The sequence below is a fragment of the Cyrtonyx montezumae genome, unplaced genomic scaffold (genome assembly GCF_038088225.1).
Source record: "Cyrtonyx montezumae isolate F1298 unplaced genomic scaffold, pur_monq_1.0 scaffold_1, whole genome shotgun sequence".
NCBI classification, from domain to species: domain Eukaryota; kingdom Metazoa; phylum Chordata; class Aves; order Galliformes; family Odontophoridae; genus Cyrtonyx; species Cyrtonyx montezumae.
In genome coordinates, this window is record NW_027071825.1 from 15,373,546 (window position 1) to 15,388,979 (window position 15,434).

The 15,434-nt window shown below is 37.6% G+C and overlaps 1 protein-coding gene across 2 annotated transcripts in view; it reads left to right on the forward strand.

The window, feature by feature from the left end:
* Window positions 1-167: 167 nt before the first annotated feature.
* RPAP2 (RNA polymerase II associated protein 2) overlaps window positions 168-15,434 on the forward strand; it is a 33,819-nt gene continuing 18,552 nt past the window's right edge. For both annotated transcript variants that reach the window (XM_065741515.1, XM_065741509.1), the window contains exons 1-10: window positions 168-240; window positions 734-779; window positions 1,667-1,781; window positions 2,421-2,519; window positions 3,403-3,468; window positions 3,916-4,004; window positions 6,250-6,285; window positions 7,106-8,045; window positions 9,512-9,606; window positions 11,206-11,286. In XM_065741515.1, coding sequence (XP_065597587.1) covers window positions 180-240; window positions 734-779; window positions 1,667-1,781; window positions 2,421-2,519; window positions 3,403-3,468; window positions 3,916-4,004; window positions 6,250-6,285; window positions 7,106-8,045; window positions 9,512-9,606; window positions 11,206-11,286 — 1,628 coding nt within the window. In that variant the 5' untranslated portion in view covers window positions 168-179. The remainder of the gene's footprint in view (window positions 241-733; window positions 780-1,666; window positions 1,782-2,420; window positions 2,520-3,402; window positions 3,469-3,915; window positions 4,005-6,249; window positions 6,286-7,105; window positions 8,046-9,511; window positions 9,607-11,205; window positions 11,287-15,434) is intronic.

A 15,434-nucleotide genomic window follows, 5' to 3' on the forward strand; every position in this document is an offset into this window, starting at 1 on the left:
GGCACCGCTGGCATCCAGCTCCGCTCACCGCTCCCCGCACCGCAGCGTGCCGAGCCGAGCCGAGCCGAGCCACACCGCTCCGGCCGCACCGCACTCCCACCTCTCCTCGCTCCCGGCCCAGGCTATGCCGGCACGGCTCCGCCTCCCGTCAGAGGTCAGGGGGGGGGGCCGGCAGCAGCATGATGGCGGACGGGAAGCCGCGGGGCAGTGCGAAGGGGAGGCCCGGCCGGCGGCGCGCAGGTGAGTTCCGCGCCGCAGTCCGCCCGCCCGCGGCACAGCGGGCAGCAGGGCGGCCCCGGCTGGCGGGGCAGGAGGATGCTGCGGGCTCGGCTCGGCTCGGCTCGGCTCGGCTCGGCTCGGCTCGGCGTGCTGCGCAGCTGGGGCCTGAGAGCGGCTGCCGGGCCCACGGCAAGCGATCGGATGAGGCGGGCCCCATCGGGCTCCGCAGCACTGCGTCAGGCTGAGGCTGTCTCCGGTGGCAGAGAGCTGTCGCCTAAAAGTACATACTCTGGGCGTAACGGTGCCCAGGCCGGGGCAGGCCGTGGTTACCGCAGGATTGGTACGCATCTGTGCCTGACGTTGCTGAGTGGTTTCTGCCTCGCTGAAGGCGCAGCCATCCAAAGCGATGCTCTGTGCGTTCCTGCAGAAGTCTTCATGTTTTTTCAAGCTCCGTTGTTTTCCATTGTTAAAGGAAAAAAAATCACTTATATGCATCCATGTTTTTGATTTCTAGGAAATAAGCAATCAGCTGCTCCAAAAAATGAAGATGCTGCTCAGAGGTATCGTTTCTAGCAAACAACATATGATAGTCGCTTTGCTTTGCTTCACTCCGAAATTGTACTCTTTTCCTCTTATGTTTTTGTCTCTCTTTGAGGTTACTGACTTCAAGAGACCACCAGCATCCACTTCCTGCAGGCTTTTGGTGTGATGCCATGCATCTTTTAACCAAACATCAACCTTGTCTTGCTTAGAATAGGCATAGCCATCCTGCGAGGCCAGAGCTGCACGTTATGTCTTAACAGGGCTGAAAGCTGCATCCCCTTTAACCAGCACAGAATGGTGCAGTACAGCTGCTTCTGTCACCTGCTCCCCAAGGAGACATCAGACAGCCATCCCTCGGTGAAAGCTGCCCAAAGGAATTCAGATTCACAGCAGTGACACAGATGGCAGGAGAACTTTCATGGGGGAGGCAGAACTACAAGGGCTGTCTCTGTTCTGTCACCTGGCTGCTGCTGTCTGATCAGCCTGTCCTACAGGATGAGAATAAAATTCAGCAAAGGCTGAATTCCATATACATTAAGAGAATATATTAAAATGTGCCTCACTGCGGACACATGAAAGATACAGGAAAATACATGACCAATGGGTGCACGCAAAACTGGAATAATAATGCTGTGGTCTGACAATAGAAGTCAATACTTTTCTTGACTGGGGAGCCAATAAAGCAAACCAAAGTGTTTTTTTTCTCTTTTTTTTCTCTTTTTCTTTTTTTTTTCTTTTTAGAGGTTCTTACAAAATTAGCAGTCTACTTGTTGCTTTGTTTGGCCAACTTGATGAGATGCAGAAAATGTAAGCTACTGTATTTCAGAAAGGAAGATAACTATTCAGTTAGGGAATTGCTTCTGGGAGTTGCTTTCTGTTTCATTCACTGTCTCTTGTGTTACAGGAAAGCAGCCCTGGAGGCTTCTACTAGAAGAAAGATTGAACTTGAGAAAAAGGCACTGCATATTGTTGAACAACTCCTGGAAGAGAACATTACTGAAGAGTTCCTTCTGAATTCTGTAGGAGTTGCAAGTTTTTGCATTATTTTCTATTTTAGCATTCAACTGTTAAGTTCTTAGAACAATTTGCTGTAGTTCAGAGTGGACAAATTAATTCTCTCTCGTCATCTCTGTTGATGGTTGCCGTATTTTCAAGGATCCTGCAGTGAAAATATGCTCAAGTTTTGTAAGATGATATATAATTATGAATCTCTATGAGCATAGTTTGTTTATGCCTCTGGGAAGTACAAAAGTTAGGTCCGTATCATGTCCTCAGTGAATTTAGGCAATGGTACTCTTTACCCCACGGTTCATCTGGCAGCAGTTTTACTGGGAAGGTACAAGGATTACTCCTGTTAAGGTTGTAAATGTGATGGCAAATAGGTGTATATAACATGTAAAGAGGAAAACTGTGAGAATAGGTGCCACACTTGAGGCATATGTTGAGGTGCTCGTGTATGCAAAATTAAGTGCATGCATGTATATATATATATATTTTTTTTTTACCCTTTAACCATTTTTACTGGGTAGGTTCTGAGAGCTGATTATTACACTTACTGTTATAAAAATGGAAAGTATGTATTTGTTTATTTTCATTTGAGTTTGAAAAATGACAGATCTTCCAGTATCTGATTTGGAACTATTTTCTTGTCATTTCAGGGAAAATGTATTACTCCATCTCACTATAAAGACGTTGTTGATGAGCGGTCTATCATCAAACTATGTGGTTACCCTGTATGTCAAAATAAACTGGAAAATGTAAGTTGCTTTTTCATGAGTAGTGTTATCATATGAACTTATTAGCATTTTTTATTCTTTTACTTATTTTTTTTCATTTAAACTTAGATTGTTAAACGTAGATTAAAATGCTGTCAGTATAACACTTCTGAAGTAAAAAGATAAATCTGATTGGTTGACAACCATTGCTGTATAAGAAAATAAATTACAACCTACTGTGACCATAATAAAGATTAATAATATTTGGCTTCATAGCCTTCCTTTGTGCATGTAGAAGCTTTCTAACCTTGTTCCTTCTGTACCTCTGTGAGAAGGGTTGAAAAGAAAAAAGGCAAAATGCATGTGTTTCTGCAAATACATCCCCTCTAAAAACAGACAGTACATGTGTCAAAATCAGTCATGCCTATAGTGATGAGTATATATGCCATGAGTTCAGCTAAATAACCTATGGCTTAATATCAGTTGTGATACAACCAGTTATGTGGAGAAAAAAATTATGAAAGATAAATATGTACAGTTTTGGATTTCACATGTCCCAAGAGAACTTGGAAACTATTATATTTTATGCAAGCTCTTCTCTGGATCTGTCTGAGTAGTGGTGGAGCCACGCGTGAATAAGGTTTCTCTTGTGGCAACTCCACTGGTTCCCTCTCAGCAGAAGCTTTCTTGTAGACCTGATGTTGTTTTTTACTGATAGTAAGATGTAAATGAATAACAAGAAATTGCAGCTCTTATGTCTAAAAAGATATAGTACCAAGACAATTGAAAAATTGTTGTTGTAGTATGTAATACTATTAAATAAAAACACACATTACACATATTAGAAAATGTGAATTAGGAGGAAAATTTTATGTAAAGTCATGACTGATGTGATAATCTTGCTGATGGAAGCGTATCATTTTAGGTACCAAAACAGAAGTACAGGATTTCGACAAAAACAAACAGAGTTTATGATATTACTGAAAGAAAGGTATGGTAACAAGCTGTTTTTAAAATGTGTTTAATATTGACTCTGCATTACGAATGCATTTTGTAACAGCATTCATAGAGTGGCTTGAATCAGAACCAATGCATTTGGATCTCATGAAGATCATTTTCACAAATTATTAGATTATGAATTTCCACCTGCAAGCTACCAAGCTTGACTCTGAGAAGAGCTGGGATGTTGTCTTCTCTGACACAACTGTACAAGGCAATTCTTTTAAGATGCTGCAAAATGTTAGGAGTTGTATTGAGAACTACAAAAAAAACCCTCTGTTGCTGACCAGAATTTACACTGATAAACACCTGAATTTTATTGCATGTCATTTAAACCGAATGTCCATCTTATCGGGTTCAGGATTGCCCCGAGTGTTTTTGTGTTTTAGTTACTGTTATTAAAGATGTCTTTAATGACATTTTGCATATTTATTTCCAGTGCTTTTGCAGCAACTTTTGCTATAAAGCATCTAAATATTTTGAAGCTCAAATTTCTAAAAGTCCAGTATGGATGCGAGAAGAAGAAATGTAAGTGTGATCTTATATATATTTGTAGCTCATTTTCAAGGATGTTATTTTCTCTCTCCAAGCTGAAAAGCTAATTAATGAGTTGCAATATATCCAAATGGTTAGGGTGAAGCAGACAACTGATGTTAACATGTTAACTGAGCAGGGTACTGTATTAAACACTGTTGCTATATGGATTACTGCAGTTGACATGGCCCAGTTCTAGTAACGATTACTCAGACTGTGTTGGTTTAGAGGGCAGACTAGTCATAAATAATAATGAACTCCTATTGATTTTAAAATGTATTTATGTGATTATTATGTGATTGGATTTTTACAAGCCATGTAAGATAAAGGATTCATTCATCTTCCTCTGTTACAAGAGATTTTCTCATTTTAGAGAAAACAGAGCACTTGCATTGGGCTTACAGTTAGATTGAGAGTCTGTAAAATGAAGAGGTTCCTTATCCTGCATAGAACTGTCATTTCAGGTTGCCTGTTTCCTACTGTTTCTGTAACACACGTTGGAAGTGTCATATAGTCCGTGCTTTAATACTGTGAAAAGTTAGGAAACATAGGTGTGCAAATAATGAATTGAGCCTCTGGGTGTCGCTGCTCAACAACAAATACTTGCCTAGAGAAGGCTCAGCTGATTTATTCCATTTTCACTGTCCAAGACACTGCTTTTCATAGTACCCTTGCTTTCAAGGGAATAAACAATCTGAAATTGTGTGAGCTCAGTTTCACAGTAGCAGGACTTACATGAAATACCTGTCAGTGAGAGAACAGGCTTAGAACAGCTGGAGCTGAGGAATTTGGTAAAACTGTAAAATATTTAAGCAAGCTTACCCGTGTTGTCATGGTACTGCTTGCTCTCTCTAAGGAAACTATTTTTAATATCTCTTTGTTGTTAACATAAAGAGCAGAGTTGTGATATGCCTGACTTAGTTAATTATTTATGCTGGGGTGGGTGTATTTTCCAAAACAAACCAACAAACAAAAGCAAAAAACAGGCAGTGTATGGCTAGTAATAATTGTTTGCATAAACACATGCATACGCACACTGATACACATTTACACATAATATCTGAAATTCTCTTGAGAAGGCTAAAAACCTCCATGTAAAACTCTAAAAGAGTAATTATTTGGAGTTACTAGTTTTAAGTCATTCTTATCACCTTCACTTTCCAGACTCGGTTCATTTATACGACTAGTGCAGCTTTCATCCTTTTAAATCTGTTGTGTTGTTATATTTTATATGCAGTGTCTGAATTTGAGGTGTTATTTCACTGACTTATATTCAGAGCATGCTTAAAAGGATCTCTGTCATTCATAAAGCAGGTGAGGATTTCAATATTCAGCACTGAATAAAATAATTATCATTGTGATGCTACCTTATAACTGAAATGAAGAACTGCAGATAGAAATTTGGAATGAAACCCTTCAAAATCCATTCAGTAACAGTTAGTAAAGTTTCTGGAAACCCTTGAACTCAATTTTCTTAGATCAGTATAACATAATGACCTATTTTTTAACCAAGTGAAATTTCAAATAAAGATATCCTGAATATTCTGATTTCCTATATCAGTTTGGAGCATTTTTCTGCAAACTACTCAGTTTTATTTTTCCTGTAGGGACTTTCTGACCTATGAGGATCTGAGCCTGTTTAGTTTGACAAAGAGGAAACTGAGGGATGATCTGAACGTAGTCTACTATTACTTGAAAAAAATTTCATAGATTACATACCCAAACTGATCTTGGTTACTATCAGAAAACTTAATGAGGAGTGTTTGCCATAAATTATGGTATCAGTGGTTTACATTGGATGTTTGGGAAAAAGGTGTGCTCTAAGAGTGGTGGAACAAAACTGTGTACACAGGTTTCAAAATCTCTATATTTGAGATTTTCAAGATTTAAACTTACATAAGGTATGGCTGACCTAATCTGCTGCTGGTGACAATCTCATTATAAGCAGGAGGTCAGATCAGAGACCTTCGGAGGTCCTTTCTGACTAAAATTTGTATGATTTGCTAATTTGATCATTTGTTAAATGTATCATGCTGCAGGCACATGCAAATTACAATCTGTGAGTGTGTATGTATGAATCGGCTCCAGGTAACCCTGCTTTGAACAGAGGATGTTGGACTAAATGATTATTAGAGGTTCTTTCTAGCCTCAAACGTGGTTTTTTTTGTGTGTGTTTATGTGTATTTCAAGAGCACTGATTTAGCAGAAAAAAATCTTCATTCTTTTATTTTTTTTGCAGACCATCAGACATAGAGCTGCTGAAGAAGGGGCAGAGGTACACTGAACAATAATTTGCTATAATATTAATATTTCTATCTATAAATGTATATATCGGGTAAAAGGGAAATCATAGAAAAGACCTTGTTAGACAAGGGATTATTTGTCTTTCCTCCTTTGTGATTCTAAACTAGCATGTTTGACCTGTATGATTTAGTGTACAGCTGCTCTTGGCCTATGTGTCATAACTGAGCCTGTTGAAATCTGAAACAAATACACTGTTTGTACTTTAAATATTTTATACCATCTCTTCTTTATAAAGAAAGTGGTACCAATTATAGGTGTTGAAAACTTCTGTACTTATTATTCGAAAACATCAGTATCAGCTAAATTGAAGTCGTGTTACTCTGTCATCTCTGTGTACCTTGCTGTGTACTGCGACTTCATTTGTTTTCTTTTGCAACATCCAGCCATTAGATGGCAAACATATATGCCAAAAACAAGCTCTTCTGGCCTACTGATTTTCAGGTACTATGTTCATATATATATACATGGAGATACTGCTTGTCATTTTAAAATTGTAGTATTTTAAAATTCCTCATACTACATTGGAACTTTAAGTCTGTTGTCTTTAATAATAACTTGTTTACTATTCTAACTGCCAATAAGCATCTGGGAACTCATTTTTTTTAATAGCATTTAAACTTGCCATCTTAATTGCAAAACATTAGAACTCTGAGTTTGAAGATGATTTCTAGAGCAAAAAAGTACAGTTCTACTGTAAAGGAAAAACGTTCCATTTATCTCATGTGAGAGATTGAAAAGTTACTATATAGAACATACATTTCTTATTTCATTGTTTGTGTTTTCTGTTACAGTGGCCAATCTGGAGAAGAGGTGAAATTATGTGATGAAGCAATTAAAGCTTCTGACATTGAAAATCCTAGGCTATCTTCAAACCCATGTGAACCTGCTTCTCATGGCACAGCCAGTGACAGCAGTAGTGATACTGAACAGGAATTTGTTTCCTCTGTTTTACAAGGAAGTCAGTCAAGTTCAACCAATTTTGCACAGCAATTGCACAGAAAGAGCATCCTCAAAAAGAGGCACGTTCAGAAAGTCTGTTCCAGCCCTAAATCTGAAGACTCAAACGTGGTAGAAATCACTGAACAATTATCTAATTGTAAATTAGATACTCAAGAAGAAATGCATGCTTGCACTGTTCAGAAGAAAACAACTGCGACGCCCTCAAGAAATACTACTCCAGCAAAATCAAATGCTTCTGAGAACTGTGAAAGCACCTGTGGCAATTCACAGATAGTCTTTCTAAGTGTGAGCAAAAAAGGAGCAGAATATCTTAAAACACTCGCTAACTCAAACCGATATAAAATTGAACAGAGGGGTTCGGTTACTTCCTCGGCTGCCAAAGGCAGTTTATTAGAACTGCTTAAGCAAACACTTACAGAATGGAGAACTGAGGAAACCTTGAAATTTCTGTATGGTCCAAACTACACTTTATGTTCATCAGAACGCCTTTTATCTGACAACCAAGAAAATGAAGAACTTGATGAGGATGACTTAGATACACCTGAAGATCTTAACAGTGTTGCAGTAGGGAAGTCTGAAAATAGTCTGAACTATTCCTTACCTTTTACGGGCTCAGGTGAAATAGTCAAGCCTGTGCCAAGTTATGAAAAGTTAAAAGAAGAAACAGAGTTCCTACAACTCCGAGTAAGAGAGTTCTATAAAGGAAAGTGCATCTTGGATGAAGAGGAGTTAGCACATACACAAACAGATGAACATTCAAGTACAGACAAAGTAAGTGCCTAACAGAACAGTGTCCAGGCTATTTAAATCCTGCTTTTAAGCAGATGTTACAAGCCTTTTGTTGCTGCCTTTGTAAGTGGATATGGCCATGGTAACATCAAGCTATTAATGTAAAATACTAAAGGGAAAGTTGGATAGATTCAAAACAATCCCATAAGATTTAAGAAAATTACTTTAGGTTGCTAAGAATGAATGTGACTGTTCAGGAAGCGTTCAGTTCTGGTAGCTTCCTTACAGTCTGAGAAACATGAAAGATGACTTGGTTGCTTGAGCACAATTTGAACATGGACTGAAACAAGGAGAGGGAAGTGCTGGCAATCAGGAGTGGGAAAGAAGTGAATAACTATATCAGCCCTGTATAGATTTTGTAGGACATGAGAATGGGTGAAACTATTGCTATTGTAATCTTAGTAGAAAGATGAAGTACAACTACTATCACTTCCCAGGCCTGACATTTTCATCATCTCTACTACTGTTGCATTGCATAATTGCAATGAGATGAAGCTGTTAAAGAACCCCAGAGGACAGGTTATTAGCCAAAAAAATAGTGCTTTTTGTGAGCTGGAGAGAAGGAAGGACTGGGACTCCTACAGCAAAGGCTTTCTGTAAAACTGCTGCCTTGCAGGGTAAGTAAGGTTTACTTAGAAGAGACAAATCTGTTATAGGACAGAGTAGGTCATGGGTGAAGGAAGAATTGAATTGTTTTTTCTCCACCTTTTATTTGTTACCTAAAATCTATGGTGGTTTTATTTGTTTGTTTGTTGCCTTTAATTCATGACAGAATAGTTGATTAGATTTATTTCTCTTCTTGAGTAAGACTGGATCTCTGGCATTACTTAAAATTCTGAGTTGGTGCCTGCTTATATTTTCGGATATGTTGCTGCATCTTAGACAATTTGGGCAAAAAATGGAGGATTTGCAGAACTAATGAAATATAACGTGGTCTAAAGTTTAATCAATTTAGGTAGGCCATCTGACAGCAACCAGGTCTTCTTGTCATTACTGTAAAACAGTACATTAACTATTCTAGGTAGGTTGTACAGTTTGTACAAGCATGTGAAATTCCTTTTGCTTTTAGAGGTCGAGTGTATTATGAGCATAAGAGGGTATAATTTTCATAATACTGCTTCTTTTAAAATAAAGCTACTACTTTTTTTTTTTTATATTTTTTTACGAAAAGCAAAGTTTAGACTTTTTGAATAAATTTCCAGTAGTTGAATTAAGTATCTAGCATACTGCTTTGCAAGGAAAGGGGAAAAGCAGGTTAGCTACAAACGGTATCTGAGTGAAATTAACCAGAGTTCTATTCATTAAGAAATTACTGGCTGCTTTTTTCTGTTCAGAGACAAAAGTTTTCCTATGTTTAAACATCAGTTGATAAGCTGTGACTGTTTTATGTGTTGACTGCTATTAAATATTAGGTTGTAATTATTAAAGGTTTTAATATTGTAATACAGGATGATCAACAGCAAGACCTCACATTCCCACTTGTTGATTCAAATGCACAAATGCAGATTAGAAAGCGAATTGTCCTCGAAAAACTGAGAAAAGTGTAAGTATTCCTTATTTCAGTAACTGTCAAGCTGAAGTTGATCATTCATCGTCATTTTAAGTAATAAACACATTGGGCAAGGATATTCTTCACCTCTTTCCAGGTGGCATTATTCATAACCAGTATTGCCCTGAAGAAATTATTTCTGAGACCGTCATCCTATGATGGAGTGGCAGATGTCAGTTTGCACAGCCTGCTGAGATAAACTCAGAATCTTGCTACTGAGATGGTCTGAAAGATAAACTTGCACCAGAGCTTGTAGTTGACAAGTTGTAGCATTCAAGGCTGGCAGGACAGCTTGACAGTTCCTGCTTGTCAGTAGTTGTTAGAAATCAGCTGTGCTATTACACTGAAAATGCCTGTTTTCTTGATCTAAACATTGCTATAACATATGGAGCTTAAAATGACATTGTGCTTCAAAAAAATCCACAAAAGCCCTTTATCATCCTCCTTCCCCTCAGATTCCTGGAAACATATAAACTGTCTGAATTGGTCAAAAGCAGGTTCTGAGGGATGTAAAATCGGAACTGAAAATCAGTAAATACATAGATATGTAAATAAGAATATATAGCTGTATGTACTTTATGTATATACTTACTGTAATTTTAATTGTACTAAAGCAATAATTTTTTGGTTCAGATGAAGCTGATGGGAATATGCGGTTGTAATAAAACATACAGTGATATAAAGACAAATAGAAATATTGGCTATTCCAACAGTATCAGCACAGTGCCCATACACAGAAGTGTAAATAATTGGATATTCAACTGCAAGAAGTTGTTAACCATTAAACAAGCAAATAGAGGCAAAAGTTTCAGCTTAAATCCACATCTAATATGTGAAAAGCAATACATCTCATTGCCAGCATTTGGGGATTCCAAGAACCAGTCAAACAGTAGCTGCAGTTTGCAGTGTGCTCCATGAAGTTTTATACATTCAAGCAGGGAGGCAGTCTGTCATTGACATTTTCTGATCGCTCTGCTAACATGTTCATTCTAACAATCAGACTTACAAAAGAGTGTTATTTCTGTTGCATCCTTTTTGTATTGTATATGAGTCTAAGATTAGCAGATATATTCTGTGTATGAACGTCAGTTAGACATGTAATTTTTGTGTTGTTATTTTTTAACAACAAAACTTTTGTGTTGTTATTTTTTAACCAATATAAACTTTAAAGCATTTATGAAGCCTGAAATTCTAGTCTTTGTAATGGAAAACATTTGTTTTTGTTTTTCTTTTTTGTAAGAATGTCATAGAATCATAGAATCACTGAGGTTGGAACAGACCTACAAGATCATCCAATCCAACCATCCATGTCAGAACCGACATGGAATTTAATAATTATGCATGTAAAACTATATCCAATTTCTACTTCACATTCATACTAAACTACAGCTCCTTATTAATGTTGTAAAAGTGAAGGTATTGCCCAAAAAGCACTGACAGGAATCAGAAATGTAAACTATATGCCAAATCTATTGCACAAAAATATATATATTTTTTCTTTTCATTACCTTTAATGGACTCTGATGGAAGTCTTACTTGAGGTGAAATTAAAAAGAGACAAAAACATATTAACTGGTGTTTCTTGCCTTCTAGATTACCTGCAGTTTTGGGTCCTCTTCAGATTACACTAGGGGATGTTTACACAGAGCTAAAAAATCTTGTCAAAACTTTCAGGTATGTATTGGTCTTTATTTAGCAATTCTTGATTGATTAAACATCCCATGATTTGTACTTGTGATCTGGGCACAGAGAGGCTGTGTGTTCATGTAGGAAATGTCACATTCCCTGTGGACTAACAAGTCAACCCTTTCCTTGCTCCTCAGCAGCTAGGTCACCAGGAGTATTTGTAGATTTTTAAAAACTAGGGCAGTGGTCTCTGGAGGATGATGGTGAGTCTTTTAAATGTTCTGCTACCTCGTCACCTCCTATTAAGCATGAGTTTCTGAGATCTGTCACTTTCTTTTGCTCTGCCTTCCTGTAACTGGGCTAACAGGTTTTAATATAATTAATAATTATTACCACTGATTTCTCAAGATGGAAAGAAGGTCCATCTTGACCCTTCTTGCTCCTAATTTCAAGGGGAAGTAGTTCTAGGGTACACTCCCTCACCTGAAGAGGATATTGAGAAACACTGGGACTAAAAAAAGGGGGATATTAGAATGGTAGTAACTTCTCAAAACGTTTCTAGTTTTTCGAGCTCTCAAAAAACCACTCTTAGATGTTGGACCTAGATTGGTGCATTGTCAGGAGGAGCAACAGGAGTTGCTGCCTCTGTGTAGGCTATTATCTTGAAGTAGTTTCTCCTTTGCCTCCCACCATGCATAATGTTTACCTGTAATTTACCAAAGCTCATTCTTGTGCCATTTGTCACAAGAGATCTTGTTTTTGTTGAGTAGAAACCCAACTCTTCCTATAGTTTCCTTCTGATTTGTCTGACAGCCAGAGAAATGCCACTGAAGTACGGATTTCTGTATATGCCAGATTTTGGGGTTTTTTTTAAACTATGAAGATGCATTTTCTTTTCCTTTACATTGATTCTGTGCATGATCTTTTTAAAATAAAAATAATTAAATAAAAGAATTTTTAGTGTTTGGACCTCATTCTGCAACTGTACTCATTTAATTGTGATTAAAATTTTATTTTAACATGGCAACCAGGGAAGATACTTTTGGTTATACTGCAGTACCATCTGTATGGTTACCTCCAGTTTGACTTGGATCTTTGTGTCTTAAAAAGGCATTTCTGTTGCTCTGCACTATAAATGCTTAGCAGTCACTTTAGCTAAAAAAATCTCAAAAGCAGAACTTACATTTTAAATTATTTTTGCCATTCGAAGATAATGTGGCCTGACTACCAGGCCATTTACTATTTCAAAAGAAGTTTGCTGCAAAGGAACTTTGCTGAAGGAGGCCAAAGAAGTCTATAAAAACAATGTATACACACTTCGAAACAGCTGTGGACTTACAGAATGGAACCAATCTAATTAATGTGGGCTTTAATCCAAGAATATTATTGTTAATATCTGTTAGTGAAAGTGTGACTAATGTGATCATTTCCTGTTGTTTGGTTGTGGGTTTTGTTTGTTTTTAAGTCTCCCAATCTACTTCTATCCCTTAGATAATACTTGATGAGTTTGTTTTTTAGTTTCCTTTGTTAATAAGTAAGTTGAAGGAAACATTAGTGATTTCTTGGGGTCATTTACTATGAAGATTCTAGATAAATTGTTTAGAGATAGAGTATTTTGGGAGAGGAGTGGTTGATAACAATTGTGAGCGCTGCACAAGAATTTGTTACTGTTTTGTATGTATCTCACAACAGTGGGAGTTGTTACTGTTGCTGGAAGTAAAGTAATATGAAAATAGTGCAAATAGAGAAGCAATAACAATATTGTTAATATGGTTGAAATGCTTAATGACTACGGAGACAGCACTGCATGTGAACTTTCTTGCTTTTCCTACTAGAAATATTTCAGGCTAAGGAACTTGCTGTAGAGGGAAGGAACTAAAATACATGACAATAGTAGAGCTTAGCTGAAGAAGGGTAAAAGAGCATGTTGTGAACTAAGCAACAACAATTTTCAGCTCCATTGGTTTTTAAAGGAACACTTGCAGTTCAGCCTCCTTTGGGCAACATATTATTCAATCACTACTGCTGGGAAATGCACTAGAGGCATCTCAAGAGACATTTTAGAATGGTTAAAGCTCTTCCCAGACAAAGTCCCTCAGCGCCTGTAAGCTTTTGTTACGAAAACTGAGATGTCAAATAATTCTCCAGAGTGTGTAAGGGCACTTTGTTAAAGACAAAGACAAAATTAGCTTTTTATATAGAAATTGATGCTAAATTATTATGTTTGTGAATATATGATTTTAATTTTTCAAGTTCAGTATCACATGCTGCTAATGCAATTTCTGCTGTACCTTAAGGTTACATACATTTCAATTAATTTTATGGTACTCATCATTTACAATGAATTATCAGAATGAATGTGATGTTGTTTCTTAAATGTGTTCAAGATTTTCTGTTACAGCTTTGTCTTGTCTACCTACTGTTCCCTTCTGGGCTGTTTTTCTGTATCAGTTTGTTTCCTAGAAATCAGAAAATGCCAAGGTGGTGTGCACCTGCAGTACTGAGAGTTTCTTTCCTTTAAATTCAAGTATATTGATGTTCCTGTCCAAGTTCTTGCACGAGTCTCATGGGAAAGTATTTAAATTTGCTGCCACAGCAAGCAGTGGTTACAGCTTACACCAGCATTTGCTAATGGAGTTCCACTAGCAAAATCAGTGTCTAAGAGTGATTGAATGGGAAGATAACTGAAGGAAAAGGACCAACAGCGTGTGCTGTGTGTCATTATTGGGTTTAGTTTTTCATTTACTGGTTACTTCAACTTTGGACTCCTCTGTATTCCCTGAACTTCCACATTAGAGTTACCTTTTTTTGCATGCTGAGCTCCAGTCAGTTACTGGGAAGTGATTTGAAATGGAATTTGCCTGCATCTTCAGTCCTTCACTTGTCGATTTCTGACACTTTGATCCATCTACTCAGTCTGAGCTCCTTCGTACGAGCATTCTTGGTCCTTTTGTCTAATGGCTGAGGGAAGAAGTTAGTCCAGCTATAGCACACCCTCCCTGCAAGCTGTGCTGGCTTGAACCACAGTATTCACAAACTAGCAACTAAGCAAGCCACCCAGCATTCTTGGCTTACCTATCCATTCTTACAGAGCCTAAGATAGTAGAGACGCTCACTTTTGAAAAGTCCTTTACTTACTTTGAGTAGCTGTGAGGAAAAATTAGCCAAACTCTTTAATAGAAAATATTTCTCTGCAAAACCCAAATCATGTGCCAAAGCTTTTGCAGTGGTTTAACATTTTCATAGTATGCGTGAGACAGAAATCTGACAACCTTTTTCTCCTGTCTTTCATAGATTCTTCTTAAGTATTAGTTTTGGCCAAAGGCAAGGCAAAGAGCTAATGAACCATTTTTGCTGAGGACTTGCTCTTTCCTGTTTCCTGAAAGCTTTACTCTTGAGAGGCCGTGGTGTTGACACACAGCTTGTTCTTGAAAGTGACTGCCCTTCCACTGCACCATATTACTTAAGGCTTTACACCTGTAGGTTGCTAGTTTTAGTCTGATCAGCCTAAAATGTTTTCTTTTTCAGTTGCACAAGTGCTTTAGGACAGGTGTTGTACTGAAAGGTTGTGGAAGCCTCACTTCATCCAGTCCAGTGACAGCAGTACATCAGCAGATCTATACTGGCATATCCTGATGGTTATCTGCATCTAATGACTGCCACCTTCATAAATAGCATATTGATGGCAATGACTAGTGTTGAGACCTTGCCAATCAATACTAACATTGAATAAGAGTTAATTGACACAAATAACTGCATCTCAGCTTGTGTACAAGAATGACACCTTCCTATGCTCTAATCAATAATAACTCCTTGTAGAGCAAGGAAATAAAGCTGCTTTCTCTATTTGACAGAGTTTTCCCAGGTGTTTTGGATCTGTCTCTTCCATTGTGTCTTATCATAGCAGATTAACTGGAATGTTACATATGAATTGTCTGTCAAGATGATTCCGTCAGACATTTCTTAGTGTTTATCACTGTCATCAGTATTGAGTCAAGACCTTCAGCCTTTGTTTTGTGTCTTTTCCTATAACCAGAAAAATGAAACAGTTTACCAGTTACTACCTTTGCTGCCAGCTACTGCCATTAGCTATTTTAATAGTAGGTGGTAAAGGTGCATCTTTGAATTAAAAAACTTGTATTTACTAGTATTATTGGTTCTAGTTTGACATGATAATTCCTATAAATGTAGTATAT